Here is a 14,992-nt window from a genome sequence, read left to right as displayed (position 1 = left end):
TTGTCTAGGTTAACGGTAATAGTTAGTGTAGGGAGCTGTTGGCTCGATCTCGTGGCATGCAGGGCTTGCCACCACCCTCCTACGCATTGTAACCCGGCCACCTGAATTAAGGGCTTCAAAAGTCGCATGATGACTTAGGCCTAAGGTGGTGCCTTGGGTATTAGCCTAGCTGATTATTATTATTATTATTATTTTTTAAATATTAATTCGAGACAAAAATGCTTCGACTAATACCAAAGTAATTGATCGACACAAATTTTCCGAGCTACACCGAAATAATCGAATATTTTTTTCGAAGTAGAACAAAATAATCGAGGCACAAATTAATTCAGAAATATCTTGTGTAAAATTGAAAATAAATCACTAAAAACAGTTTAATCAATGTATTTTCTGTTAAATATAAAAAAGTTGTAAGGCAATTTAAGTAAATAACGTGCGTTTTAAGATTCAACAACAGATTTTCTAAGCAAGACAAAAATAATATTTCGTAAAATGCGATTTCTTAGAAAAATTGGTTGTATGAAGGTTTGATCATCTACTTAAAATTGGGTTTTTATAGAAATGAGGGTAAACCACGTTGTTTAAGGAACACATTTTATTTGTTGAAAATCCGCTTCTTAAGGGCAGAATACGCATCTTTCCTCAAACAAAAGTGAAAAATTGTCTTCGGGGAGAGTACGAAACGGATTAGGATCCATCGGGACATCCTGATCCCCTGCCCACGTGCGTGCCCATTTCGAGTGTCTAATTGGACGCCCGACATACCAGGATATTCAGTGTCGTGTACAGTGTACTTTATCCTCATTTAAAGCCCACAATCCCCATTTTTTTAAATTTTACTAATTTAGCTTGATATCTACATTTTTTAATATACAATAAATTTAACCTAAAATACTTATTGCTATACATTAAAATCTTTATAAATTTAGTTAACTTTAACTAACCAAATCATTGAATTCCTCAATTTCAAGTTATTTTAAAAATACCTATTATTTAAACAAATACAATTTTATCAAATTATAATCAAATGCTATTGGTTAAATTAATTTTTTTTTAAATTTTGATTAAATGCTATTTGATAAATCAAGATTTTATCAAATTCTGGTCAAATGTTATTTGATCAAAATAAATGGGTTCCAATTTCGATCAAATTATATTTTATCAAATACCTTTTGATAAAATTATAATAAAATTTAATTAAAAAGACCATTTTATTTAGTTCATTTAATTAATTTTCCAAATTTTTTTCAAGATACCCGTTGACTTTAGAAAATTGAACGGGCTTCCCACATCGCCCAAATTGTTTCTTGTGTTTAGAAATAGGTCACAACGTTAGTTAGAGAAATAATTCATTATTTCATTCTTGTACGAATGCGCAACGGAAAATACTTCGCTACCATAGTTCCAAACCCAGCTATCTCAAAATAATTCACTCAAAAATTATCAAATATAAATGTAATTTAAAAATTATGAAATATCAATGTAATTTAAAAATTATAAAATATAAATATAATTTAAAAATTATAAAATATAAATGTAATTTAAAAATTATAAAATATAAATGTAATTTAAAAATTATAAAATATAAATGTAATTTAAAAATTATAAAATATAAATGTAATTTAAAAATTATAAAATATAAATGTAATTTAAAAATATTAATGTAATTTAAATTTATAAAATATAAATATAATTTAAAAATTTTAAAATATAAATGTAATTTAAAATTTATAAAATATAAATGTAATTTAAAATTTATAAAATATAAATGTAATTTAAAAATTATAAAATATAAATGTAATTTAAAAATTATAAAATATAAATGTAATTTAAAAATTATAAAATATAAATGTAATTTAAAAATTATAAAATATAAATGTAATTTAAAAATATTAATGTAATTTAAATTTTTAAAATATAAATATAATTTAAAAATTATAAAATATAAATGTAATTTAAAAATTATAAAATATAAATGTAATTTAAAAATATTAATGTAATTTAAATTTTTAAAATATAAATATAATTTAAAAATTATAAAATATAAATGTAATTTAAAAATTATAAAATATAAATGTAATTTAAAAATTATAAAATATAAATGTAATTTAAAAATTATAAAATATAAATGTAATTTAAAAATTATAAAATATAAATGTAATTTAAAAATTATAAAATATAAATGTAATTTAAAAATTATAAAATATAAATGTAATTTAAAAATTATAAAATATAAATGTAATTTAAAAATTATAAAATATAAATGTAATTTAAAAATTATAAAATATAAATGTAATTTAAAAATTATAAAATATAAATTAATTCAAAAATTATAAAATATGAATATAATTTAAAAATTATAAAATATGAATATAATTTAAAAATTATAAAATATAAATGTAATTTAAAAATTATAAAATATAAATGTAATTTAAAAATAATAAAATATCAATGTAATTTAGAAATTATAAAATATAAATGTAATTTAAAAATTATGATATATAAATGTAATTTAAAAATTATAAAATATAAATGTAATATTGGAAATATACGGGCACTATTAAGATGCGGATGTTAAAAAGTTATTCTTTGCAAACGAAATTGAAGGTTAGCATTAAGAAATTGCGATATGCGAAGGATTAGATATTGATAAATGCTTGTATTTTAAGAGACATTTCGGGAATTTTTCTAGAACAATTTTAATAAACAACATATATATTAAAATATATATTGAATGTTCAAAAATAATTGCCATGATTTTCCTTAAATTTTAAAGATATATAAATGTGAAAACAAAAATAAATTACGCTATGCTTTTAAAAAAAAATACAGAATTTATAATTTTGGAAATTGTATGGGCACTATTTTGAAATTTTTCAGTTGAAACGAAGGTTGTAAAACTCTTTCGCAAAACGCCACAAAAAAGCAAATTCGCGTAAGTCGAGTTACGCGGTTTTGGAACTGAGTTAGTAAAGTTGATGTTCCATAAGCCGTATTACCTTTTTGAACCTTCGCCAAATTGGAGAAACGTACGTTAACGAATAACGAGTTCGCATGCCAAGAAAACATAAATAATACATGAACGTAAAAATTATAATTTAACGAATCGAAAAATTATAACGTTTTGAGTTCTGCGGGGCGTATTACTCGAGGAACTTCAAGGCAATCAGTTGTTCTCGACAAATGTAAACTTGCTCACATCCTGTGTGTCATTTCTCAAATATTTCCCCAAAAATCTAAAAGGAATCGGTGGGTGTCCGATAACTACAGCTACGAGTCATTTTTTTCGATATTTTTAAGTAATATTTGTAGTTACACATTTCAAATATTTTCTACTTTATTTCGCAGAAATATCTCGATGAACTTGTGAATTCTGTCAATTGAAGTGGAGACGGCTGAGAAAAGCCTCTTCAGTCAATCATTCTGAAATTCGAATCGCAAAGATGACCGCTTTATTCCGAAGAAATGAACAGGTGTCCACGACAGTCCTGCTGGTGACACTTCTAGCTCAAGCCATTACGGTAAAAAATCATTTTATTCTAACTTTATAAGCGCAATGAAAATTGCAATATTGCTCATCGTGGTAAAATTATCCATGAATAAAAAGTATGGTTTGTCTTGGGTCTATGTAAATTAATAATAATAAATAATAATCAGCTAAGCTAATACCCAAGGCACCACCTTAGGCCCAAGTCATCTTGCCACTTATAATGCCTTAAACAGGTGGCCGGGTTACAATGCGTAGGACGGTGGTGGCAACTAACTATTACCGTTAACCTCTACCAATCTGGTTTCACTTCACCCGACCCTGGATTTAAAAAAATATATACAAACGCCTAGAAATCCTTTAAAAAGTAAAATCTAAAATAATGCAGGGCCTAAAATAGTGGGCAGTTTTGGGCCATGCTAAAACTCGGATTTTATCGTGAAATTATCGCAATTATTATGTTACTATTGTTAGTATTTAAAAAGATATTAAACATAAAATAATTCCAAGGCTAAAACTGCTTTTATAGCTCATAGAGTAATATCGGAAAAACTGCCCTCAAAATGGCGGCCATAGCCCAAAGCTACAGAGCGATACTACTCTATTGAAATCATGTTTTTCGGGGTTTAGTATGTTATTTTTTTAGGAAGTTCTAAAAAATCCTTATTTTAGCCCCTGAAATAATGTAAGCGAGTATGTATGGAATATATGGCTCAAATTGTAATTTTTGACAAGATGTATTTAACAGCTGATTCGAAAACGATACTACACTTTGATCTTCGTGAAAAGACAAAGAGGCGTATTAAATTTTATTTTATTTTGCACGAAACCGAAATATTTTACAAGTTGTCTATCAAAACATAAATTGGTTACATACGTTTTTCAAATAGTTTGTTATGCAAAACTATGCTGCAAAGGAAGTACGTTTATAAGCTGATGTACGCTAGCATTAGTTAAGACACCACTTGGGCTATCACAGTACTTGGAATTCCTGGAAAAGTCAGGGAATTTGAATATGGTCTTTAAAACTCAGGGAAATGTCAGGGTATTTTAAAAATTAGTCTAAAACTCAGGGAAATGTCAGGGTATTTTAAAAATTAGTCTAAAAATCAGTGAATTTTAGAAATTAGTTTGAAAATCAGGGAATTGTGAAGGAATTTTAGAAATTAGTCTAAAACTCAAGGAAAAGTCAGGGTATTTTAAAGGCCTTTTCACACGAGCCAACTTTTCAAATCAAAATGCTGAGTCAGCAAAAATGGATCAGTGATCCATTTTTTTCTCGCGTACTTTTTTGGTGGATCAACTCATCGAACTTTTATTCACACGAACCAACTAGTTTACTCAACTCAATTTGACTCATCTAGTTGGATCAAAAAGTTGGCTCGTGTGAAAAGGCCTTAAGAAGTAGTCTAAAACTCTGGGAAATGTCAGAGTATTTTAAAAATTAGTCTAAAAATCAGGGAATTTTAGAAATTAGTTTGAAAATCAGGGAATTGTGAAGGAATTTTAGAAATTAGTTTGAAAATCAGGGAATTGTGAATTAATTTTAGAAATTAGTCTAAAACGCAGGGAAAAGTCAGGGTATTTTAAAATTAGTCTAAAACTCTGGGAAATGTCAGGGTATTTTAAAAATTGGTCTAAAACTCAGGGAAAAGTCAGGGAATTTTAAAATTAGTCTAAAACTCTGGGAAATGTCAGGGTATTTAAAAAAATTGTCTACAAATCAGGGAAATGTCTTGTAATTTTTAAAAAAAAGTCTAAAAATCAGGGAAATGTCATGGAATTTTTAAAATTAGGCTAAAACTCTGGGAAATGTCATGGAATTTCAAACATTAGTCTAAAGTCAGGGAAATGTCAGTAAATTTAATTTCGGTTCCAATTAGGAAACATTAACTAAAAATAAAGGTTAAAAAATACAAAATTTGGTCATAAAATACGTCAGGGAAAATCTCCGGAAATGGTAAATAAAAACCCGGAAAATTTAGGGAATTTGAATCTGGAAAAACTGGCAACGCTTTCACGCGGATTTCGAGCTTCCTTTGATCTGGCAAGCAATGATTTTATATTATTATCGTACAGAGTAGTTATTTTCGCCATACCTACTAATACAGTTAAAGGAAGGGTATTACTATATAAAGAAATACTAACAATTGTGACGTGAAATTAAATCATTGAACTTCTGAGGAATACAGTTAATAAGAGTTCATCAACCCCTTTTAAAATCGTAAGCTAAAGCTTCTACCAAGTGTATTTTTATCGGAAGATCGCCAAGTGGCGGTTCGATAAGATCGTTAATTTAACGGGGAATCTTTTCAATTTTAACGACTGCCGATACAATAAGGCCCAGATAAAAAACTCTTTTTACGGGTCTCCGTTGGCCCACTTTCGCGGAGAGATACCGTCGCGCCGCCTACCGACAATGAAAATAAACGCAAGCGGCGGTATTTCGAGCAGTAGGACGAAAGTAATTTAATTTTGAACAATACGGGAAATGACAACTGCATTATTTCGCGAAGGCGTTCGGCAATATGGTTCTACCGTATTTCAAAGTCACTGGAGCATCCTAAACGAGTCATTCCCGCGTCCATGAATGAACATCTTTAACAATTCTGGGAAAATTCGCCAGTAGCGCTGACTCGGGTTGTTAAACCTCTTCTAGGTGCCGTTAAAATTAATTATTTTGTTTCTTTTTTCAATTGGGTAAAAATAAGGGTCGCGTTAGACTCTTTATTCGGGTTGTACCTCTATCCGTTGCGCTATTGCCCAAATAAGGGGGCGGGGGTCAGCCCTTCGTGAGAAAAAATGTATAAGACGGCAAGGTGCCACATTTGACCCACATTCTAAGTACTGGCTCTTTCGCCATTTGCCAGGTAAAGAGGACCACGACTTTTCATGCCGTTTTTAAAGGATTTAAAAACCTCGTTGTTGTCCCTCGAGTAAAAAAGAAAACGCAACGGGTATATCATTTGAATAAAATGATAAACAAATAGCGTTTCAGTTACGCCTTGGTGCCTTACATTTTTATCTTTGTAACCGGTCGTTTCGCTTGAAACGTGTTTTTGACATTTTTACAATACGTTCGAGTCCGAACATTTCGAAGAGTTGCGCCGTGTTTGTTTGCAATTGCTAATGTGTTTAGATTTGGAACATTTTTCGCTGTATATTTTTAAACTTTTAGATAGGATAAGTTGTTAAAAGTCACGATATTTCGCTTTACAAAGTTTCAGGGTTGTCCGATTTAAATTAGTGATTTAAATCACGTATTATACTTGAATGTATTTATGAAAATGTACGAAATTAGGTTCTTTAGAAATTTCAATTCATAGGAAATGCAATTAAATTTTATTATTAATTAATAATTCAATTTAATTAAGATTAATTTAAACTATAGTTTACGTTATCGCTGCAGTCAAATTATTTATCAAATTGTCAAGAAAAACATGCATAAAACCTTAACAAATTAATAAAACAATCCATTAAAATAAAAATCAGATTTAAATCAAATAACTCACAAGGAGACTACCCGAGGTGATAATCACCGATTTGGTTGAAACTAGGTGGGTATGTAGACCTTAGGGTAAAATGAAATTTCACCAAGGGAAAAATTGCAATGGGCTTTAGTTTTGCCATGGCAACCGAAAATGTTTTTGACAATACAGTATGTATATTTTATCATTGAAAATAACATGGGAATCTGAGCACTTCTAAGGGTACCTACCCCCTGTGAAAAATTTAAAAAAAATTTCAAATTTCAAAACCAAAAAAAAATAGATCAAAATTAACAAATGAAATGAATTTTATGATATTTTGATGAATTTTGGTCAATTTGATCAAAATATGTAAAAATTGATCAATTGTTATTTTCAATGGGACATTATACAGACTGTGTTGTCAAAAACATTTTCGGTTGCCATGGTAATACTAAAGCCTATTGCAATTTTTCCCTTGGTGAAATTTCATGTTACCATAAGGTCTACATGCCCACCTAGTTTCAACCAAATCGGTGATTATCACCTCGGGTAGTCTCCTTGTCAGTGAAGTTTAACCTAAAACGTTAGACAGGTTTAGGCAGACCTCGAAAACGTGTACGGGAAACTTGTAGGAGTGTAGACACCTACCTTGGTGTGTACAGCCTGCACTTCTTTTCCTGGCATGTCTAATACAATTAGCCCTTTTTAATTTACGTACAGTCCCTTTACGGTCAATACAATAATTTCTTGAACTGCTGACTTTTGGCCTGTTAAACAGCCGCAAATACTTCAGTGGGTGGCGAAGTGGTTAGCACTCTTGCCTCGCAGTAAGAGGAGCCGGCTTCGATCCCAGCTTGAGGTATTGGGTGAAAACTCGGAACCACTCCTTCTGCGTTGAGTTGGCAAGTTTTATCCCCACTGATTAAAGGGGTATTCTGAGGTTAACCGAAATAGTGAGTGTAGGGAGTTGTTGGCTCGCGTGGCATGAAGGGCTTGCACCACCCAAGGGGGTCTCGATCAAGAAGATGTTTGAGAAAATATCTGTACGAGTTAAAATTGATGACGTCATCCAGATGAGCCTCCGTTGATTTTCAATACGATCTCATCTGGGTGACGTCACGATTTTACATAGCAACGCAAAACCCGTAATATTTTGATACAAAACCACGCGATCGAGGCAACCTTATAGTTCCCTTTTTTACGAACCTTGACCACCACCCTCCTTAGCAATTTAACCCGGCTTCACTAGTCGCCAGTTGACTTAGGCCTTTGGTGGTGCCTTGGGTATTAGCATAAGTGTATAATATTGTTCCATAAGTTTGTCACTTTGGGGAATATTTTACTGAGAGCTAGTAACGGAGTGACGTCATCACAAGGAGAAAATCTCCCCCTGGCGAGGCGCTGTCAAAGGCTACGTGTGACGCGTTAGCGAGCGGACGCAAAACGGCGACGAAGTCCGTAATGCAGTCTGTCTTGTGAATAGCTCTCAGTAAAACTTTTGCATGTGAAGAATAGGAAGCGTCACACTTATGTAACAATATTATACACTTATGGTATTAGTTAAGTTGATTATTATTAATTAGCCTTCAAATAAACTTAAGATTTAACTATTTAATTTAAAATGTATCTACCGTAAAAATTATAATTTGATTGGTATTTCAGTTTGGTGTAATAGGTGTGTTTCCATAAAACAAAAGAATAAAAAAATTAAAAGTATAAAATGTTTTTCTCCGCGAGCTTAAGCTTTTTAGTACTTTATTGGCACGAGCGTTTCGCACGTGGTCTTCAAATGGCAAAATTTTTATCGACTCGAGCGCGCGCTCTCTATCTTCAATGACTATAGCTAGTGACGTAGCAAAAACATTTACACGTGACTTCCCGTATTTTATAGAAACACCTATTGCTAGACCCGGCAGAGATTTTTCAACGTATTGGCTTTGATTATGAAAGTGTAACGGAATCCAGACAAGCTGCTATTTGTTTCGCACGAAATTTTCGTTGTTTGAACAAAATAATTATATATTCTTTTTAAAATGTCGATGAATCGTCGAATTTCGCAGGTGTTTCATTGTTTTCATCGAAGCGAGGTTCGAAATGGTCCATCGCTCTCATTATTACCTCGTTGTAGATTCGCTTTTTTCGCGGTAGCATTGGCCGTCAGCTCTGGGTCGTGGCCCTCTGCCGGCAATTACTGTCATTACGAACGATTTTCACTTCCACGTCGGGTCATCAGCGTCGCGTACTCCTTTGTGGGAAATTCCTGCCGACCATATTTCTGCGTCTGTCGACTCCGACGAATTAACCTACATATTATACCTTTATTGTTTTGTCGCTATTAGTACCTATTGTTACTCGGGGTTGGACCCACTAATTTCCCTGGTGGCTGGCCCCGAACACGTGTCACGTCTGATATTTTTTGCCCATTTGCGTAATACCCCAATAAACAGTCGTACAACTTTGCTCGAAATGCGTAGTGCATATTTAATCATAATGACCCCTGTTGTTCTAAATATTTAGGTTTTCGGGGTTTCGGTCTTTGCGCTTAGCCCAAGTGGAAACTCCGCAAGGAGAGCTTACCCCTTTTTTGAAAATGAACTCGTACTGTCAGGCAAAGGCCCAACAAACAGAGAAAAGTAGTAAAACTGTAGTACAATAAATATTTGAAACTGTAAAACAGCGAGAGAACTTAAATCTTTGTTAAAAGAACACATGGTTTCAAAGAACACATGGTGTCAAGCAAAAGTAGCAAAGCAGAGTAGTACAATATATATATATGTTAAGACATAAATGTAAAACAATAATAGTTCTAATTAAAATCAAGATAACTTTACCCATTGTTAAATGAACACATAGTGTACGGCAAGGCTTTAAACACCAAACCAACAAAATTATAGCAGGGTTGCCACGGTACCTGGAAAACCTGGACTTCTTGGAAAAGTCAGGGAATTTGAATATGGGTATAAAAATCAGGGAAAAGTCAGGGAATTTAATTTTGGTTGCTTTTACTAAAATATAGGTTAAAAAAACACAAAATCTTGGCACAAAATAAGGCATGGAAAATCTCCGGAGATGGTCAGGGAAAACTCAGGGAATTTGATTGTGAAAAACTGTGACAACCCTGTATAGTTAAATAAGCGAAAAGGTAGAAAAGTCCATAATAAAAAGGGTGCAAAAAAAGCTAAACACGAACAAATTTATAGTAATGATAATCTTACGAAATACTCGGAAGAATAAGTCTACGAGAATAAAATTAAAACGCGAACCTCGGACCAAATAGATCTTCGAGTGAAAAACAAATTGAAATGGAATAGTTGATTTTATAAAATGTCTTTACGCTTGCCCAACTTGTTGAAATGTTGCCCTGGAATAGTTCAGCCAATGCCCAAGAATGAGTTCATAAACTCTTTAGTGGGAGAGAAAACGGATCCACAGCTGAAGCGGGGAGGCAACATTTCAACAAGATGGCCAAGGTTATTTTATAAAAAGAACTATTGAAATAGCCAGAATTTCCACCACCCTCCTACGAATTGTAGCCCGGCCACCTGAATTAAAGGCTTTAAACGTTGCTTGATGACTTAGGCCTAAGGTGGTGTCCTGGGTATTACCTAGGAGCAACAAACACAAGGAGAACGCAGCTAGCCTTTAAACGCGCTAACGCAGTGTTGCGTACAAATTTCATTGGGCGAACCTTTACGCTGAAAGTTTTACGGAAAGGGGGAAGACAATTTCCGAATTTTCCCCTTCCGACGGCAGCAGGCGCTAAAGCGTCTAACCAAGGACAGTAAACTAAACGCAAGGAGAGTTAGTTGTAAACCAAAAAAATGGCGGTCACGTAATTTTAGCGGTTCTTGACGAGGCTTATTTTTTTACGCTTGTAGTTTTATTTTTAATTTAACATCAAAATGGTAAAAACTAACTATAATAATACTGTCCATGGTGAACCACGTCCAGGGCCGGCGCTAGGATTTTCGGGCCCCGGGTAATTTTTACTACAAAATTTGGTTTTTTGGAAATAGTCAGAAAAATTTAGTTAGGCACCAGTTCCGGCGGGCCCCTTTTGGAGACCCGGGCCCGGGGTACTTTTGCCCCGCTTACCCCCACCTAACGCCGGCCCTGACCACGTCTTAACAATGGCCGCGGTTTGTTTGAATATGAAGACGTGTAAAATCGAAATTTTTTTTCCTGCTTTCTCGTCCCTGTATCTACTGTCCTTGGTCTAACCCATGAAAACTGTACACCAGAAAATGCACGACTTTTGACGGGTTGCGTTCTCCTTGTGTGGGGTGTTGTGTTTGTTGCTCCTAGGAATTAGCCTAGCTAATTATTATTATTATTATTATTAACCTCTACAAGTGTTTATGGTGTCTCTAGCAAGACTGCGTCTTAACCAAAATTCTGTTTTCGATGATGTATAGATTGTGTGTGGTCAACACGCGGCTCAAGCCCCGAGTCCGAAAGTAGAGTCGTCGCTGGCTCAAGCCTTCCAGCCCAGGAGGGACGACAGCCACGTGGAGAATGTCGTCAAGCAAGCCGTGGCCGACGAATTTAGCAGCGAGATCAACACCAACAGAACCAAAGGTAAGAGCTAGACTAAAGCGCGAACTCCCTCGAATAGTTGGAGATCGAAACACATTTCATATAGATTCTTTTACGCGCGTATTTCATGGGAGTCGCCATTACCGTGCTACACGCGAGAGAACGGGTTTTGGGGGAAAGAACTTTCCACGGTAGAGCTACGTGCAGTGCTTTAGTCCCATTCGACCGAAATCCCATTCGACCGAAGGCGGTTTTTGAAGTGTCCCATTCGACCGAATTCCGCCGAAACGTGCGGTTTTTATGTGTCCCATTCGACCGAACGCTGCTATATAAATGAATTATATTTTTATCTTCACCTAGTCAAGAAAAGTAACTGAACCAAAACTGAAATAGTAAACTTAACCAACTCTAACCTAACCTAACCTAACCTAACCTAACCTAAACATGGATCTTCGATAGTACATACCTTATAAATAAAATACCAAATCACCCCACCAATTGGGCTACATTTAAAAATTCTTTCGGTCGAATGGGATTTCGGTCGAATGAGAATAAACGACGTGCAGTACGTCTATGGCAGCTAGGAGCAACAAACACAAGGAGAACGCAGCTAGCCTTTAAACACGCTAACGAACGGTTGTGTACGAATTTCATTGGACGAGCGTCACGAGCCTTTACGCTGCACGTTTTACGGGCGGGGGGGGAGACAATTTCCGAATTTTCTCCTTCCGACGGCAGCAGGCGCTAAAGCGTCTAGCCAATGAAAAATGTACGCGAGAAAATCCACGACTTTTGACGGGTTGCGTTCTCCTTGTGTGGGGTGTTGTGTTTGTGGCTCCTGGATGGCAGCCAGTGGCGTCGCTAGGGTGTTTTAGGCGGCGCTTGAGCCACCTGAAAAATTTCTGAAGCGCCACCTAAAATTTCTGAAAAGCGCCTCCTAAAATTAAGACTTTTTCCAATTCACTTTGCGAAATGTTTCTTTAAACTTAAAAATGGTCATCAAAATTTCATTTTTCCTAGTCGGTATAAATGCCTCAAACCTTTTTCGGAGCCCCCCCCCCTCCCCCATATCACTCAATGGGACGCCCCTGACCAGTGCTTATGGCTTAAGCGCCACCAGTTTTGAAATCCTGGTGACGCCACTGATGGCAGCTACCTGTGGAGCAAATCGTGGGAGGGTCATTGATGGGGGAAAGACGCGCGTAAAAGAGTGTATAGGATTATTGCACCGGAGCTAGCGCCATTAAAGGCCGATTTTTAAATAACCAAAGACCTACCAGATGGCGCCCACAGTCTTAAACGTACAAAGTTTAAAAATCCATAAACCGCCAATTTTTAATATTGATTTTCTTCTTTCACGTTCTTATTCCAGTTTATTTTTGGTTGATATACTTTCGATTAAAATAGTGTTAAAAGTGGTTTTTGTAATAAATCAATATTCATTACCTTATCGCCAAGAAGTTTAATTGGCGCCATTTAGTATAAATAAAAGTATTGAAATCGACCCTCCTGTAAGCAGTAACGACTGAGGTAGGCTATAGCCAAGCCAACCTGTAATTTAAAAAGGGTTTGATGAAATGCGGTCATATTTTAATGAACTTTATATGGGCAAAACATTATAAATTGAAAATAAAAGCAAACACTCAATGAAAGTACCGTAACCAAATCAACATTTAAAGTTTAATTGCCTCTCTTTAAGTCAAAAATAAGCTTATAAAATATTATAGGGACCACAAAATAACCCTAGCGCCTCTACTTCCTATAGACAATTACTTTTAATTCAGTTTACGTAGAGCCACATAGCAGCCAAAACGAGAAACTGCTGGTTTTCGTCAACCAGGGCTGGAAAAAAATACGTTTTTTTTTGTTTAAATCAGGTTTTTTTAAACACAGTTTTATTTTACTTTTAATCTATTTTTCGCTTTTGTTTAACCGTGCATACATATTACCAATCAACTAAAAATTAATATTTGTAGTAAAAAATATTCCTATTGCACAATCTCTTTGAAAACAATTGTTTTATTTTCTTTGTTTTTGTTTTAGTTTCATTTTGGGTTTTGGGATTTTGTATAAATGCAGGGTGATCAGGAAAATGCCTCGAGTATTTAATAGGAAAAATAGGAAATTTTCTAGCGAATTAAAGGAAAATATATAGGAAAAACCATGAGCAAAAATAAGGATTATTATCGAAAAACAGTAGATAAAATAAAGTGAAATATAGGATGAAGAAGGGTACACGACGACGGAATGTTTTCGTGTTACATACTACTTGAGAAAACCTTAGGAATTTATAGGAAGGTATTGAAAATATAGGAAATGTGGTCCCCTTGTAAATGTTTTAGAAATATATTTATTTCGGTAAGAAAATATACAAACATTTTGGAATAATTTTTAGTTAATTAAAAAATCTAAATTATTAAAAAAACCATTGGTTTTTTGAAAAATAACTTGGTTTAAACCAGCGAACCCTGTCGTCAACTAGGCACATTCTTTGTGTTTTAAAAATGGCTAATCGCCCTTTTAGCAAATGAAAATCTTATATTTTCCTATATTTTTAATGCCCCCTATAAATTCCTTTATTTTCACCTATTTTCCTATAGTTCCCTATAATTTAACGGTCTTTGGAAAATGAAAGAACTTTTTGGTACGTGTCATAGAACATCTGGTGAAAACACGGCCACTTTCGAACAAAATCTTAAAATGTACGGGCTTTGTAAATCCGCTAAGTGATCCAATAATACCAGACAGCGGTGTACAGTACAAGAAATTATCAATATTCTATGTGATTCGAGTCAAAGTATATCGATATGCAATAATTACCTTATTAATTTTCCATATATCTTTCTATTTAGTGTCCTATATTTTCCTATAATTCGCCTATTTTATTTCCTATATTTTCCTATAATTTGCCTCTCAAATTCCTATTTTCGTATAAAATTTTCAAAGCCTTTCCCTGGTCACCCTGATTACGTAAATAGTCCATTGGAAAAGGCGCGAACAACCACGTGTTGAACAAGTTATATTCGGGGAATTGGCGTCAAAGCGCCTCCCTTACGGTAACATTTCTTCGCCGCGAGTAATTAGGGTTAATTGCGTGTCTCTGTAATACTCTAAATGAGCATCAGCGTGTGTGACATCCCGCGTAATTAACGTTACTTTCACTTTACCCAGTAATTACGCGCGTCTCGCTATTTATACCTGCATTACGTGCTTCCCATTTGTGCCACGATAGAGTTTCACTAGACTCTATAATAATACCTTCATCAAATTGCTCGCTTTAAATATAGAGCTCCAATATTTTAATAACTTACAAGGAGACTACCCGAGGTGTAACACACTGATTTTGATCAAACTCGGATGTTTGGTAGACCTTCATGTAACTTGAAAAACCCTGAAGCGAAATGTCTCCATAGGCAACCGTTTTGCCATGGCAACCAAAAATGTTTTTGACAACACAAATAGGAAATTTTCCCATTGAATATAACATGCGAATCTGACC

General features: G+C 34.1%; 1 protein-coding gene across 2 annotated transcripts in view; it reads left to right on the top strand.

The window, feature by feature from the left end:
- The window catches only part of LOC149943436 (uncharacterized), a 70,084-nt gene that overhangs the window by 32,422 nt on the left and 22,670 nt on the right, over nucleotides 1-14,992 (top strand). For both annotated transcript variants that reach the window (XM_090175216.1, XM_090175217.1), the window contains exons 2-3: nucleotides 3,349-3,521; nucleotides 11,373-11,535. In XM_090175216.1, coding sequence (XP_090031342.1) covers nucleotides 3,444-3,521; nucleotides 11,373-11,535 — 241 coding nt within the window. In that variant the 5' untranslated portion in view covers nucleotides 3,349-3,443. The remainder of the gene's footprint in view (nucleotides 1-3,348; nucleotides 3,522-11,372; nucleotides 11,536-14,992) is intronic.

The sequence above is a fragment of the Leiobunum rupestre genome, chromosome 5 (genome assembly GCF_980474605.1).
Source record: "Leiobunum rupestre chromosome 5, qqLeiRupe1.1.hap1, whole genome shotgun sequence".
Classification (NCBI taxonomy): Eukaryota; Metazoa; Arthropoda; class Arachnida; order Opiliones; family Sclerosomatidae; genus Leiobunum; species Leiobunum rupestre.
Note: the sequence above shows the minus strand (reverse complement) of the source record. Positions and strands in the feature narration are given on the sequence as shown.